This window comes from Teleopsis dalmanni, chromosome 2 (genome assembly GCF_002237135.1).
Source record: "Teleopsis dalmanni isolate 2A chromosome 2, ASM223713v2, whole genome shotgun sequence".
Classification (NCBI taxonomy): domain Eukaryota; kingdom Metazoa; phylum Arthropoda; class Insecta; order Diptera; family Diopsidae; genus Teleopsis; species Teleopsis dalmanni.
The window spans coordinates 22,273,999-22,286,391 of NC_051847.1; the positions used below are offsets into that span (position 1 = coordinate 22,273,999).

General features: G+C 26.3%; 2 protein-coding genes across 2 annotated transcripts; both read right to left on the bottom strand.

The window, feature by feature from the left end:
* Positions 1-2,631: 2,631 nt before the first annotated feature.
* Positions 2,632-4,194, bottom strand: LOC119685748 (lipopolysaccharide-induced tumor necrosis factor-alpha factor homolog). The gene is made up of 3 exons (XM_038100123.1): positions 3,967-4,194; positions 3,593-3,728; positions 2,632-2,803 (listed from the first exon to the last, which is right to left on the bottom strand). The coding sequence occupies exons 1-3, from the start codon at positions 4,040-4,042 to the stop codon at positions 2,695-2,697; spliced, it is 321 nt and encodes a 106-aa protein (XP_037956051.1). The 5' UTR covers positions 4,043-4,194; the 3' UTR covers positions 2,632-2,694.
* Positions 4,195-6,516: 2,322 nt separating this feature from the next.
* LOC119681634 (lipopolysaccharide-induced tumor necrosis factor-alpha factor homolog) lies at positions 6,517-9,001 on the bottom strand. Its single transcript, XM_038094877.1, has 3 exons — positions 8,674-9,001; positions 6,795-6,933; positions 6,517-6,716 (listed from the first exon to the last, which is right to left on the bottom strand). The coding sequence occupies exons 1-3, from the start codon at positions 8,888-8,890 to the stop codon at positions 6,617-6,619; spliced, it is 456 nt and encodes a 151-aa protein (XP_037950805.1). The 5' UTR covers positions 8,891-9,001; the 3' UTR covers positions 6,517-6,616.
* Between the last annotated feature and the right edge of the window lie 3,392 nt (positions 9,002-12,393).

A 12,393-nucleotide genomic window follows, 5' to 3' on the forward strand; every position in this document is an offset into this window, starting at 1 on the left:
CCTTTGGAAATTTTTATTGGTATTTATTGTTGGTACAAAATTCATAAACCGTGTATGATGGACATTAAACTTGAATCCTATTAAATTTCAAGTAAAGACACAGGTACTCACATTTAAACTTTAGTTAAATTGTTTTTATTTCTTCAACAGTAAAATATTATCGTGCTAAATAAATAGATTAAACTATATATTATAGTTTTCAAAGTTTAATAATAATCTTTTAGAAAAGATTTTTGGCAAATTCTTGATATGTCGTTTGTTGTTTTTGTATCCTATAGCAAGATTATTATCGAACTTTACAATTATTCTTAAACAATTAGAAGATAAAATATTCATTCATTTTTATAAATTAAATCTAAGTACAAACTAAATCTAAGTACAAATATTTTTATGTATTACATGAGAAAGACTGGTTCAAACGAAAATGGGTTAAAATATAAAAATAAATCCACAAAACTTTTATTGTTTTCAAAACAGATGTATGGTGGACTCATAAAAAGCATTAAGAAAAAAGTAAAATAAGTAATTCTAATAAATTTTTATAATTATAATTATATAAACAATAAAATCAATAAAAATTTCCATCAAATACAGATGATGGAAATATTTAGCTATATCCGAAACAGCTTTATGGTGACAGAAAAAATAATTAACTTAATTAAAAAAAACTTTTGTAATCCTATTTTTTACTTTACTTACTTTCGATTTAAATAGATTATTTGTAATGAAAAATATAATGAAACGGTTTAAATAAATAATTTTTTGAAATTTTATATTGTAATCTCTCTTGTTATGTATAATATTTACACACAAGTCAAGAGAATCGATCGTTATAGTTTTAAATAAAACTTGATTCTGGAACTTAAGTTCCAGAACTGAGGATACTAGATCTTAAAAGTATGCTTCAGGGAAAAAGTGATTTCTACAATGAAAAATTCCTTGTTAAAACAAACGTCTCTTTTAAGGCCAAAGTACAACTTTCTACAAGAGAGATATCGAGATGTTAAAGTATTGCAAGAATACTCTAACTTCTAGAAAACTATGTTGAGGAATAAAGTCAAATTTTGTAATCAAATATGGTTTTAAAACTAATCTTCAAATAATGAATATGACTTCGTAAAGTCAATATACGTATCTAGAGTGCAGGTGCAGATGCAAATGCATTTGATTTGTGTATCACTATATCCATGTAATAGACTTTGTCTCCTGATTTGCCATCTTGTATTAAAAATTTTATGTATGTATATATTTTGAGATTAATGATGGATTTCAATGTTCATTTCTTAGAAATGTGGCAAATACTAATATTCATATATAGTAGACAATATTTGTAATTATAAAATTAAAAAAATGTTAGCAATATAAAAAGTCTATTGTGGAAAATAAACAAGTTTTTAAAAATACTTATGACATCATCGTCACCGTAGCTCTAAAAGTAATTATAAACAATTCTTGGCTTGAGGGTTGCGATATCATCGATCTCGTGGAAATTCTGCTATCGTCTAATATATATTGTGCTTATCTAAACTTTGCATTAGTAAGAAATTTTTAATGCAAGTATACTACATAGTTATTACTTCTGATGTCAGCAATTTCAACAGTTCAATGGAAATAGAAATCAGATTATGAATAATTGAGTTCTAACATCCTTTTCTTTTATTTAATATAAAATATTAGTTTTAAATATTTAATATATATATAATTAAATCCAGTATGTGCATGGAAATAATACGAATTTATTTCCATATACAAAATACCAACTAAATTGAGTCCTATTTGAAGTACATGTGGATACAGATGATGAGAACTGGATGACATATGATAATGTTGTAGCAAAAACTTTTTGATCATAAGTTAAATTGTACGAACTGTCGAAAACGCGGGCTTTACAATATAATATATAATATAAAAGTGTATAACAAAAGTGTTTGGCAAAAGAATTTAATCGTTTTTCTACCTTTTGCAATTTATGTAGTTGCAGTTAGTAACTGAAGAGGAGTAATCAGAATTGATCAAGGAAAATAGGAACACGATTAGATCCTTATATTTGCAGGCCTATTAAATATATTAAACACTTCCAAGTAGTTTGCATTTATTGATAGCATATGCACCTCATGTGTCAGTGTTCATTTTTAGCTAGGAGAAGATCTAAAATCTTCTGGGTGCTTTTTCTTTCCAACTTAACAGAGCAGACGTCCTGCAAAATTAGGAACTTAGTGAGAACAGTTTATAAAATTATCAGGTTGGTTCATTTTCACCTAATGAAGGAGTCGTGCTTTTCCGCGTTGCTCTTACGCTGACCTCTACGGGCCTCTATTTGATCTTAAGTGGGATTTGAACTCAAAGCCATCATTTCAACCTAACCTAACCTATCCACTGCATAATCTAGATAAAAAATGTAGAATTTTATCTAAAACTCAGAGTACTTTTTGTTCATACTAATATTTTTCAATAATGTTGTTACATGTACAATCACCAAATTCCTGTATTTACGTATAATTTTCTATATAAATTTGTTCGTAGCTTAATAAATTATCTTAGTAAAAATGAAAGTTGTTATTTAAGTATAGTATATTAATTTTATTGAATATATTTTATAATTTAATAGATTCGAACAATAATTGAGTTTTTGATGTGAACATATAAATATATTATTCATGTTTAATATACGTTCATGATATTTTTATTAAATGTTTAAGTTCTTCCTTGATAATGGCCCAGATACTGTTCACAATTAGAGCAATAATGATTAACAGTTTTGCAACGGCTACAGCAATACGGAACGCAAGTGCAACATATCATTCTGGAAATATATAAAACACAACACTTTGTAAGTCCATGTATGTATATAATATATATATATAGTATATATTAATATATATATATATATATATAATATATATAATGTATAATGTTATATAATTATTATATGTTAATAAAAGATATATTATATATATATATATTATATCCATGCATTATATATACATATAAAAAGTGAAAGCTCTTAAACTGACATCTTTATTAAACATTGGTCCCTTTGGGAACTGCTTAAAAGAGTTATCACTGCACATAAATGAAATATTGTTAGCTTATATTTTTTATACCCGAAAATCAATTTCAAGAGATTGTTTATGAGGTTAGTGTTTCCTATTAACTTTTTTAATAAAAATTTGTTGTATTTGTTGTATTAAATATATTCATAATAAAGACCGAAATTTCGGCATTAATGTTTTTTAAAAAACTGAAAAAATTGTCGTTAAAAAAATATTCAATTGAAGATGTATTAGAAAAGGTTTTATAATGACAAATATAATAGAAAATAATATATAAAACAATTTAATAAAAATTTAGAGAATTTGAGAGAATAGCGGGGTTCTCCATAAATAGAATATATATGAACCAGAACAATAAGATGTGCGTGTTAAGACGCCATGTTCTAGTAGTAAATACTATTAAATACACTAAACTGGAACTTAAGCATTTTAAAATATTTTTTTAATTGAATTTATTTGTCTATTAAGTTCTTTAACAAACATGACAAAATATTTATCACTTGTATATGAAATTGAAAAGAAGAAATTAATCAACTCACCCACTTATGCAAAATAATGTTGCAATTACGTGTGTAATCATGTTGGATTTATGTTTAATATAGGTTAAACCAACTTGAGAACAACCTGGGCATCGAGCGATGGTTTGCTCAGGTCCAAATGGTAATACATTTTGATCTGAAAGTAAAGATTAATCATTTTTGTTAAGAAATTTATAATATATCTGCGTGTATTCTGCAAATGTTCATATTAGGCAACTTAAAGGACTACTGAATTTAAAATGAATGTTTCAATTAGTTGCTATTAATGTCACAAATAATTCGAATTGTATTAAATGTAATATAAAAAAAATATTAATAATAATTGCTTATTATTAAATAATAAATGTTTATATATAATTATTAGGTATACAGACTTGACAGAAATTCTGGTTTTACGATTTCTGAATTTTTGTTAAATAAAACTTGAGAACTGAGTTGATTTTCGCCCATATTTATATTTTATGTGTAATTAAAAAATTATATTTAGTTTTATTTTAAGCACTTCTTTTTTTTTAAACTTTATATGAACCGAAAATTTTTTGCATTGAAGTTTGTAATTTTACTTTTAAAGTTGCGAAGTCTTCTACACTTCTACACTTCTAACGCGGTTTTACAACTGAAGATACAATTATTGTGACGTTAACATATAAAGCAAAATTGAGAGTTCACCCTAAATGTTTTTTGCTTCACAAGGAAAGATAATTATCAAAGATAGATTGTAGATATTATGTAGGTGAAGAAAAATTATAATGCAGCTAAAAAATATGCAATAGTTCTATAAATATCCTGCATTGCAAGAATACGAATAATAATTTATAAGTTCTTTTTAATTTTATTTCTTATTCTTGAAATGTTATTAAATATGTAAAATAAATAAAAAATAATATAATAAATAAATTTTATTATTGAATACTTTATTATATATATAAATATTCTAATGTGACGGGTATAATTAAATAAGAATTGCCATAGAAAAAGTAATTGCAGGTGTCGAAAAATTTTATTGATAGATAAATGGAAGCAGTAGTCTTAATATGTTTTCATCAATGCCTAGGTTTGAACAGATTGGAAATTCATGGATGTAACATAATATTAATATAAGCAAAACCATTATTTTAAACGATTTTCTATGGTATTGCGAACTAAGCTTATTTACAAACATGGACTTAACGTTGAGAGAAGGAAGTTGTCAGTTTTTTTTAACAAACTCACAAGTAAACACGTCCATAAATATGTCCTTATCACTGATCTATCACATTTAATCGGCGATATATAAAGGCCTTCTTATTAAGAATTTATTTGGGTACACTTTAAGGGTGGTATAGCCGGATGAAATTTTCCATCTTAAGTAATGGAATGGGCAGCTATGAATGCTGATGGACGATCTCCAAACATTTTCATCGAACCTGATGTCACAGTCAATGCGATTTATTGTTGGGAAATTATTTTGGAAGTTGGTTTAGAGCAGTTGGCACGCTTATATTTCAGTCGTAGACCATGGACGTTCTAAAAAATCTCGGCACCGTCTGATATAGCTCGTGTGAACCAAGAATGATTAAAAATGAAGGTGGCTGCATCGAGCTACAGTGAATGGATTCTGAAATTTTGATTATTTTCACAAATTTTTGTAATATGAAGTAATAAAAAATAATTTCACACAAAAAAGATATGGTCTCTTAAATAGGTAACACTTCAATCGCCTGTACTTCCTGTACTTATTACACAGATTTCGCTCCAAGAATTGTTACTGCTTGTGGATCTTAAATAGTAATATCAGGAAAAATATTTTACTTTAATAAAGAAGTTATTTTCAAAATATTTTATAAAAAATGTTTTTCGAATATGTAAAGAAATTTCAGGAATGATTATATAGCTATGGAGAAAGCCTCTACTGATAAATAAAGCTGTTCATTGCAAAAAAAAAATTTTGTGTTTTAGGTGTTAGTCTTATTACTTACCGAGAAATTTATAAATATAAATTAAAAATAATTTGTGAATTTATTTTATCGTTTAATAAATAATGAATAAAAAATATGTAACAAATAGATTTATTAAATAGATATATAATTTAATTCGTTTTTTATTTAATATTTTAATAGTATTACTATTTTATTGTATAGAAAAATAAATTGTTTTCAAATTTAACAACTGTATATTATTTAAAAAGACTTATATCCATAGGTCTCTTAAATGTAAAATTCCATTTATCAAAGAACTTTAAAGCTGTATAATGAAAAACATGCTTTACTTAGCTATACTCGTATATAGTCATTTTTAAAACATTCTTATATTGAAATTAAACAACATAAATATTTGCATCTTATCTTAAAAATATTGTTAATATGTTTTAAAGGTTTATATATACAGTATAATTCGCTTAGCTGCCTCGATGCTTAGCTACATCGATTATATTTTTTTCTGCATTTATGGCTTCATTTGTATGAAAATAATTATGTTTGCTGCATCCAAGTTAGCTGCCTGTTGCACTTAAGCATCTCGTATCGGCAGAATATAATTGCCATTTTCTATGAATATCGTTTAACTCAGTTGCGCCACCTAGGTAATGAAATTGCAAACAAAAAAAGTAAGGTTTGTTCGCCATTAAGGTACTGAAGCGTCTTTGCATTCAAAATAATTGCGAAGAATTTTGGCCAAACCTTACATCTTTGGAGAATAGATTTTTAAATTTATCTATAAAAGCGGTTGCAGTTTAAACAAAAATAACAACTTCCTTTAAAAAAGAAAGATAGCTGCCTCTAATATCTTTGCAAACGATTCGAGGCGAATTATATGCGAATTATACTGTATATATAATATTTGATTTAAATTTTTAAAATATAAATATAAATTTTTTTTAGGTAGATGACATTAGTTATTATAATTTGCTATATATATTTATATAAATAATAAGCATAAATAGTTTATACTATATTTCGAATAATAATATATTTTGGTGTCTTGAACAATAAATGGAAAAACTAATTAGTTCTCATATATGAAATATTATAGTTATTTTAATCAAGTTTAGTTGGAATATGAGCCCAGGTACGCATTGCATTGAGTGCAGTAATGTAGAGAACTTTTGCAACTGTCCATGCAGTAAGGGATGCAGCAGCAGCAGCAACTGAATTAGAAAAGATAATATAATTAATAAATATGTTTGTGTTTCTATTTTTCTAGAAGTGTATATACTTATACTTACGTCAGTAGACACAATATTCCAGCAATTAAGTGAGTTCTAGAATTGCTTTCATGTACAATTCTGGTCATATTTCTACTTTGACATGATGGGCAAAAAGTTATCATCTCTTTTGGACCAAGTTGTAATATAGTTGGTGCAGCTAATTAAAAAAACCAATAAAAGTAATATAATAATTAATTCTTTAATGCAAATAAAGAGTAAATGCAGTAATTTCAGAACATTTTTTAAGAAATGATGAATGGAATATAGATCTGGTACACATATAACATAATATAATTATAAAAGTACTTATTTCATTTAGGATTGGCAAATCTAGCGTAACTTCTTTACCCTAGTTTTTTACTTTTAATACCATTTTTATTTTCGATTGTTTAATATTTCGTAAATTATATATCACTCGAGACTAATTTGTACCACTCTAGATTTTTTTATAACACCCAAGATTAATTTAAAACACTACATTTTTTGCCAGATTAGTAAGATTATACTGAAATTAACAACTGCTTTATGATCTTGACAACAATATGTAGAGATTACCATAAACATGTTCGATTGGGGCACATTATTCGGACAAAAAACTACAGATCGAGAGCAAATTCAGATTTGCCACTTAGAAATGACACTAGTAATACAGTATGCTATATTATAATAATATACCATATATACGCATGATTGTCTTCAAAATTTTTGGGAGCAAGATATGAATTATATTACGATTTCTAATATATGTAGGATAAATATAAAATTATATTATATGAAGCACTATTATTTATTTCCTGTTTAAATAATAATAATAATTATTTATTCTAAAAAAATGCTTCAAATTAAATTCAGTAACAATATTATCTGAATAAAAAATGTAAATTCGTGTAAATTGTTTTCTATAAATTATTTTTTATTTAATTAGTTTAATTAAATACCTCACGAAATAATGCATACAACTATTTTATTATATGATTATATATATTTATACTTTATATTATATCATCAAAGAGGTACTTCAGTCGCAGTGCTATGCTCCTCTGAGAGCCATATTTCCATTTCAATGTTCTATTTTAACATAAACACACATATATATTATATATAGAAATATTTAATATTTTAAACTGTTCTAATTTTTATTTATTTTTTTAAAATATTTTTTTATTTGAAAAAAAAAATGATAACAATGAAATCATTGGCTTAGACGCCAATGGATAAAAATACAAAAAAAGAAAACAAAAAAAAAACACGTGCAAAAGTGCCGAAAAACAAAAAGAAAATAAATTATTTAATTTAAACTTTGTCTTTTCAACTGTTTTTTGTTTAGAGGAGGGCAACTGCTCTCCTCTAATTTGTGCTCTTCTTACTTGTTGGGTGTTTTACTCTATTCTAAACTTTAATTTATTTTGCCCTGATCAGCTGTGTTCAAACATTTTTTTATGTATTCAAAAACTGATGTCAATATGTGCGTGTCGGAATGGGGAATGTGTCTATTTTGGTCAAAATAATCTAGTCAAAATAATCTAAATAGAAAATAAATCACTTCAATATATTTATAATATTTATAATATTTATATTATTTATATTATTATTAATTGAACTATTATATTTTTTTTGTAAAATATAATATCGAAATAAATATTTATGTATTATATTATATATTATATTTGTATAGTGTTTATAATTATAAGTGACTTTAATTATTATTATATTATTTAGTTTATTATCTATTTGTTTATATTATTATTAGTTTAACTATTATATTTTTTTTTTTATGAAATATAATATCGAAATAAGTATTTTGTATATTAAAATAAATATTTGAATAAATTTTAACATTTATTTTATTATCGATTGTTAATATTTATGTATCTAAATGATAAAAAATAACACTTACCTTGCATGTAGTAAACTGGTTGAGGTGCTCCAACATTTGGAACAGGTCCAACATTTGGAGCGGGTCCAACATTTGGAATAGGCCCAGCATTTGTATTCGCAATCATTGGTGTATAACCCATCACTCCAGGTGGTGGAGCTGTTGGCTGTAATGTTTCTGCACCGGGTAAATTTTGCGTATATGGATACATTTTTTCCATTTCTTGTTTTGTTGACATTTTTATATAAAAAATATATTTAAAGGGATTATAACTTTTTATACACGATATATTTAAAAATAATTGTTAAAGCCAGTAACAAATTTAATCGCCACGCAACCAATTCTATACAGAAGCCGACAGTGAACTGTTGGTAATTTTCAGATTTCACTTAACTCAGTTCTGATTTGAGCTTTTTTACTGTCATGCTTAGTAAAAAATGTTTTGTTGCAAGACATAAAAACAGCTTTTACACATTTGAGTCTAAACATATAAGCGCTTAACAATATGTTGCCAAATTAATTATTTTTTAATTCTATTTAAATTTAGGGTAGGGATATTCGTTTTTACGAATCATACTTTGCAACGAATGCATTCATAAATGAGATGTAATCATACCCATGTACTAGAATTACCCGACAAGTATACTGCAGTTACTATACAGATACAAAGTACGTGTTATTTTGATGATTAATGTACTTTACCGCTGTTTATTGAAGGAATTTACGTTACCTAAAGTGTTTCGAAATTTGCTAAATGCATTTCTTCTCACATTCTTCATCATAGAGATGCGAAAAAAAAACGAAGATCTATTTCCATTGCAATAAGATGAAATAGTTCCTTATGCAATATTGTATTTTGTGTACATTTAGACTTATGAAACCCCATTAGTATATTTTTATCATACGTATTGCTGTATATTTGTCAAGTTAAGCATAAAATAGGAGAAGATTTCATGTTCAAAGTACTTGAAATACCACGAATGTACGAGTATAATATACTAAACAATGTTAGCTAATACGACAAGAAATAAGTTTATATATAATACAACCACAGACAAATTCAAATAAAATAATGTAAGTTATCTGCCAACCATTTTGGATTTCATGAACTAAGGATGCTTAAAGCAAATAGTTTCTATCTTTGCTTCCTCCATTAGATATATGCTTTCCAAGGTAACAGTCTTTATATCTCCTTGACAGACTTCCCTATCTGTCAAGGATTTCATCTACGTTGGTACCACCGTAACCATTAACAATGTTTTGGAGGGATACAGAGCTCTTTTCTGACAGACAAAACTTAATTCACTTGATACAGTAACCTGATGAAGGACAGCCGACAGTAGAGGTTGGTAACGGGTTGTTATATATAAGTAATGTGAACAGAAAATTCATATTGTGAAGAAAAAAAAGAATTAAAATATCAAATGCGCCCATTTAATCTTTAGTGTTCACTTATATAGTTTTTCTTTAAATAGATCAGCTATTGATCCACGATTTATATTGGTCGCTTCAAAGCAATGGATGCATTCAAATTTTTTTTTGGAATGTTAGGTAGCTTTAAAGAAGACTTTTTAAAACTATTTATGAAATGCTTTGTAGCTAAACACATAAAACTTTTTACATCTAAAATATTGATATGTTAGCAACATAAATTATATAAATTATATATTATATATTTATATACTACCAATTTAAACGTAAGAGCTTAAGAAAAATGTGTAGCCTTATACATATGACTAATAGAAGACTTATTTCGAATGTACTAAAAACTCAGAATGTCTATTTTACTAGAGAGTTCATTTGAGAAAGTATGGGATGCTCAAGAAAACATGACTTGATTGAGTATTAGCTAATTTAATAGTGGAATTACATGATAAAAATGCGGATACAACAAATAGAGAGCTGTAGTTAAAGAATCAGAGATTCATCACGGATTGTCGTACTAAGAAAAAATAATCAAAAATTGTAATCTGAAATATATCCCAAAATAATGTGATGCATTTAAGTATGTTCTTCGAACATTTGGATAATGACAACAAATTTCTAAAAAAATTTTGAATAAAAACCAAATTATCAACAAATTTTGTAATACAAGAGTTAGTTCATCTACCTGTTCTGATTGTCAAACTCAGCGCATATTTGTTTTAACTTTTCTAGTGTTTTATTTTTTTTTAAATTTTCTGAATTTTCTTTTTGTATTTTAATAAGTAATTAGTATTTTGGAAAGCACATGGTGCGATATTTTCATAAACATACTTCCCACCACCAGATGATATTTGAAATACAATCAATCTACATATATACCATTAGAACATATATGTATGAAATGCTTACTTAGATTCTTGGAATTGTTTTGAATTGAGGCAATTTTGTTTTTTTTTATTTCATTTTTATTTCAATTGAGCACTTAGGAATAGTTCAGTATGAAAAGCCACTTTGAAATATAAGCAACGAAAGATGATTAATTTTTAGATATTTTACTGAGACGAGGGCAATCTTAATAGAATTGGAAAGTGCAAGCCATTTTGTCCGAACCATGTATATGTATATGTAAGCATGAGTTAAAAAAACGAAAAAAATTAATTACTTTCATCAATTTTATTTAATTTATTCTGTTATTATTGATTAATTTATTTTATTTTATTAATGACTTTAAGCCTTATATTATTGAATCAACTTCTATAAAATATTAACTTAATTTTTTACTGGTTTTTTATTTTATTTTTACTTTGTCATAGTATTTTGGGTCCATATATTGTACATTCTCGCCTCATTCAGATGTTAGAATATAACAGTTAAATGGCGACCTAAAGTTGTTGTCTGTCAGAACTTTTCCACTTTTTAAGTTAATAAGTAATTATTAATTCTGTATTTTATAATATAGTACATTCTATAAAATTTATGTTTTAAAGGAAACTATGAGTTTCAATTAAATACTGTTGTAAGGAATATGAATACGCGGGCCGCACAAATATTAATCGCGGGCGGCACAAATATTAATCGCGGGCCGCACAAATATTAATCGCGGGCCGCACAAATATTAATCGCGGGCCGCACAAATATTAATCGCGGGCCGCACAAATATTAATCGCGGGCCGCACAAATATTAATCGCGGGCCGCACAAATATTAGTCGCGGGCTTTGCTGGTTAACTCTTTACACATAATATAGAAAGAAGCTTCGCTGTGGGCAATATCCATAAGTTATGTTTTATTTTTCTATGTATGTACATGAATTGTCTTTTTTATTATCACAATAGTATCAACTAGTTTGTATGACAATAAATATACCAAGAAATACATATACTCGTATATATCAAGGTTCTAATATAATATATCTAGATATAAGTTATTAAAATTAAAGTGGTGCCAGATTAGTCTTTTTAAATAAATAATTATTTAATTTTTATTATATTTTAACTAACTTTCATCGGCAACTATATATACTTATAATCAATTCCAAACCAATAGGTGACATAAATAAGTGTAGATTTCATATAAAGTGTTTATTTTTTTCTTTACAAAAATATTTGAGACCATCTCAGCTTCTCCTGAGATATGTATATTCTCTTCATGTTTTGAAAATATTTCGTTTATTTTTTTGAAATATTTCTTGTTTGAAATTTAGCGATAATATGCACGATTTCGCAAAAGTGGCCTTGAATCCACAGAATTAAGGAATAGGAACACATGTGAAATTGCGAACATCGTCCAAAATTTGAATTTTTAGTTTGCGTCTGTG

Excerpts from the sequence above, each read along its gene's own strand:
- LOC119681634 (XM_038094877.1), bottom strand. The coding sequence starts at position 8,890 with ATGTCAACAAAACAAGAAATGGAAAAAATGTATCCATATACGCAAAAT. Across the intron at positions 6,934-8,673 it reads ACCAGTTTACTACATGCAAG|CTGCACCAACTATATTACAA; the intron begins GTAAGTGTTATT and ends TTTTTTAATTAG. Across the intron at positions 6,717-6,794 it reads GGAATATTGTGTCTACTGAC|TTGCTGCTGCTGCTGCATCC; the intron begins GTAAGTATAAGT and ends TTTCTAATTCAG.
- LOC119685748 (XM_038100123.1), bottom strand. The coding sequence starts at position 4,042 with ATGGGCGAAAATCAACTCAGTTCTCAAGTTTTATTTAACAAAAATTCA. Across the intron at positions 3,729-3,966 it reads AAAACCAGAATTTCTGTCAA|ATCAAAATGTATTACCATTT; the intron begins GTCTGTATACCT and ends CTTTACTTTCAG. Across the intron at positions 2,804-3,592 it reads ACATTATTTTGCATAAGTGG|AATGATATGTTGCACTTGCG; the intron begins GTGAGTTGATTA and ends ATATATTTCCAG.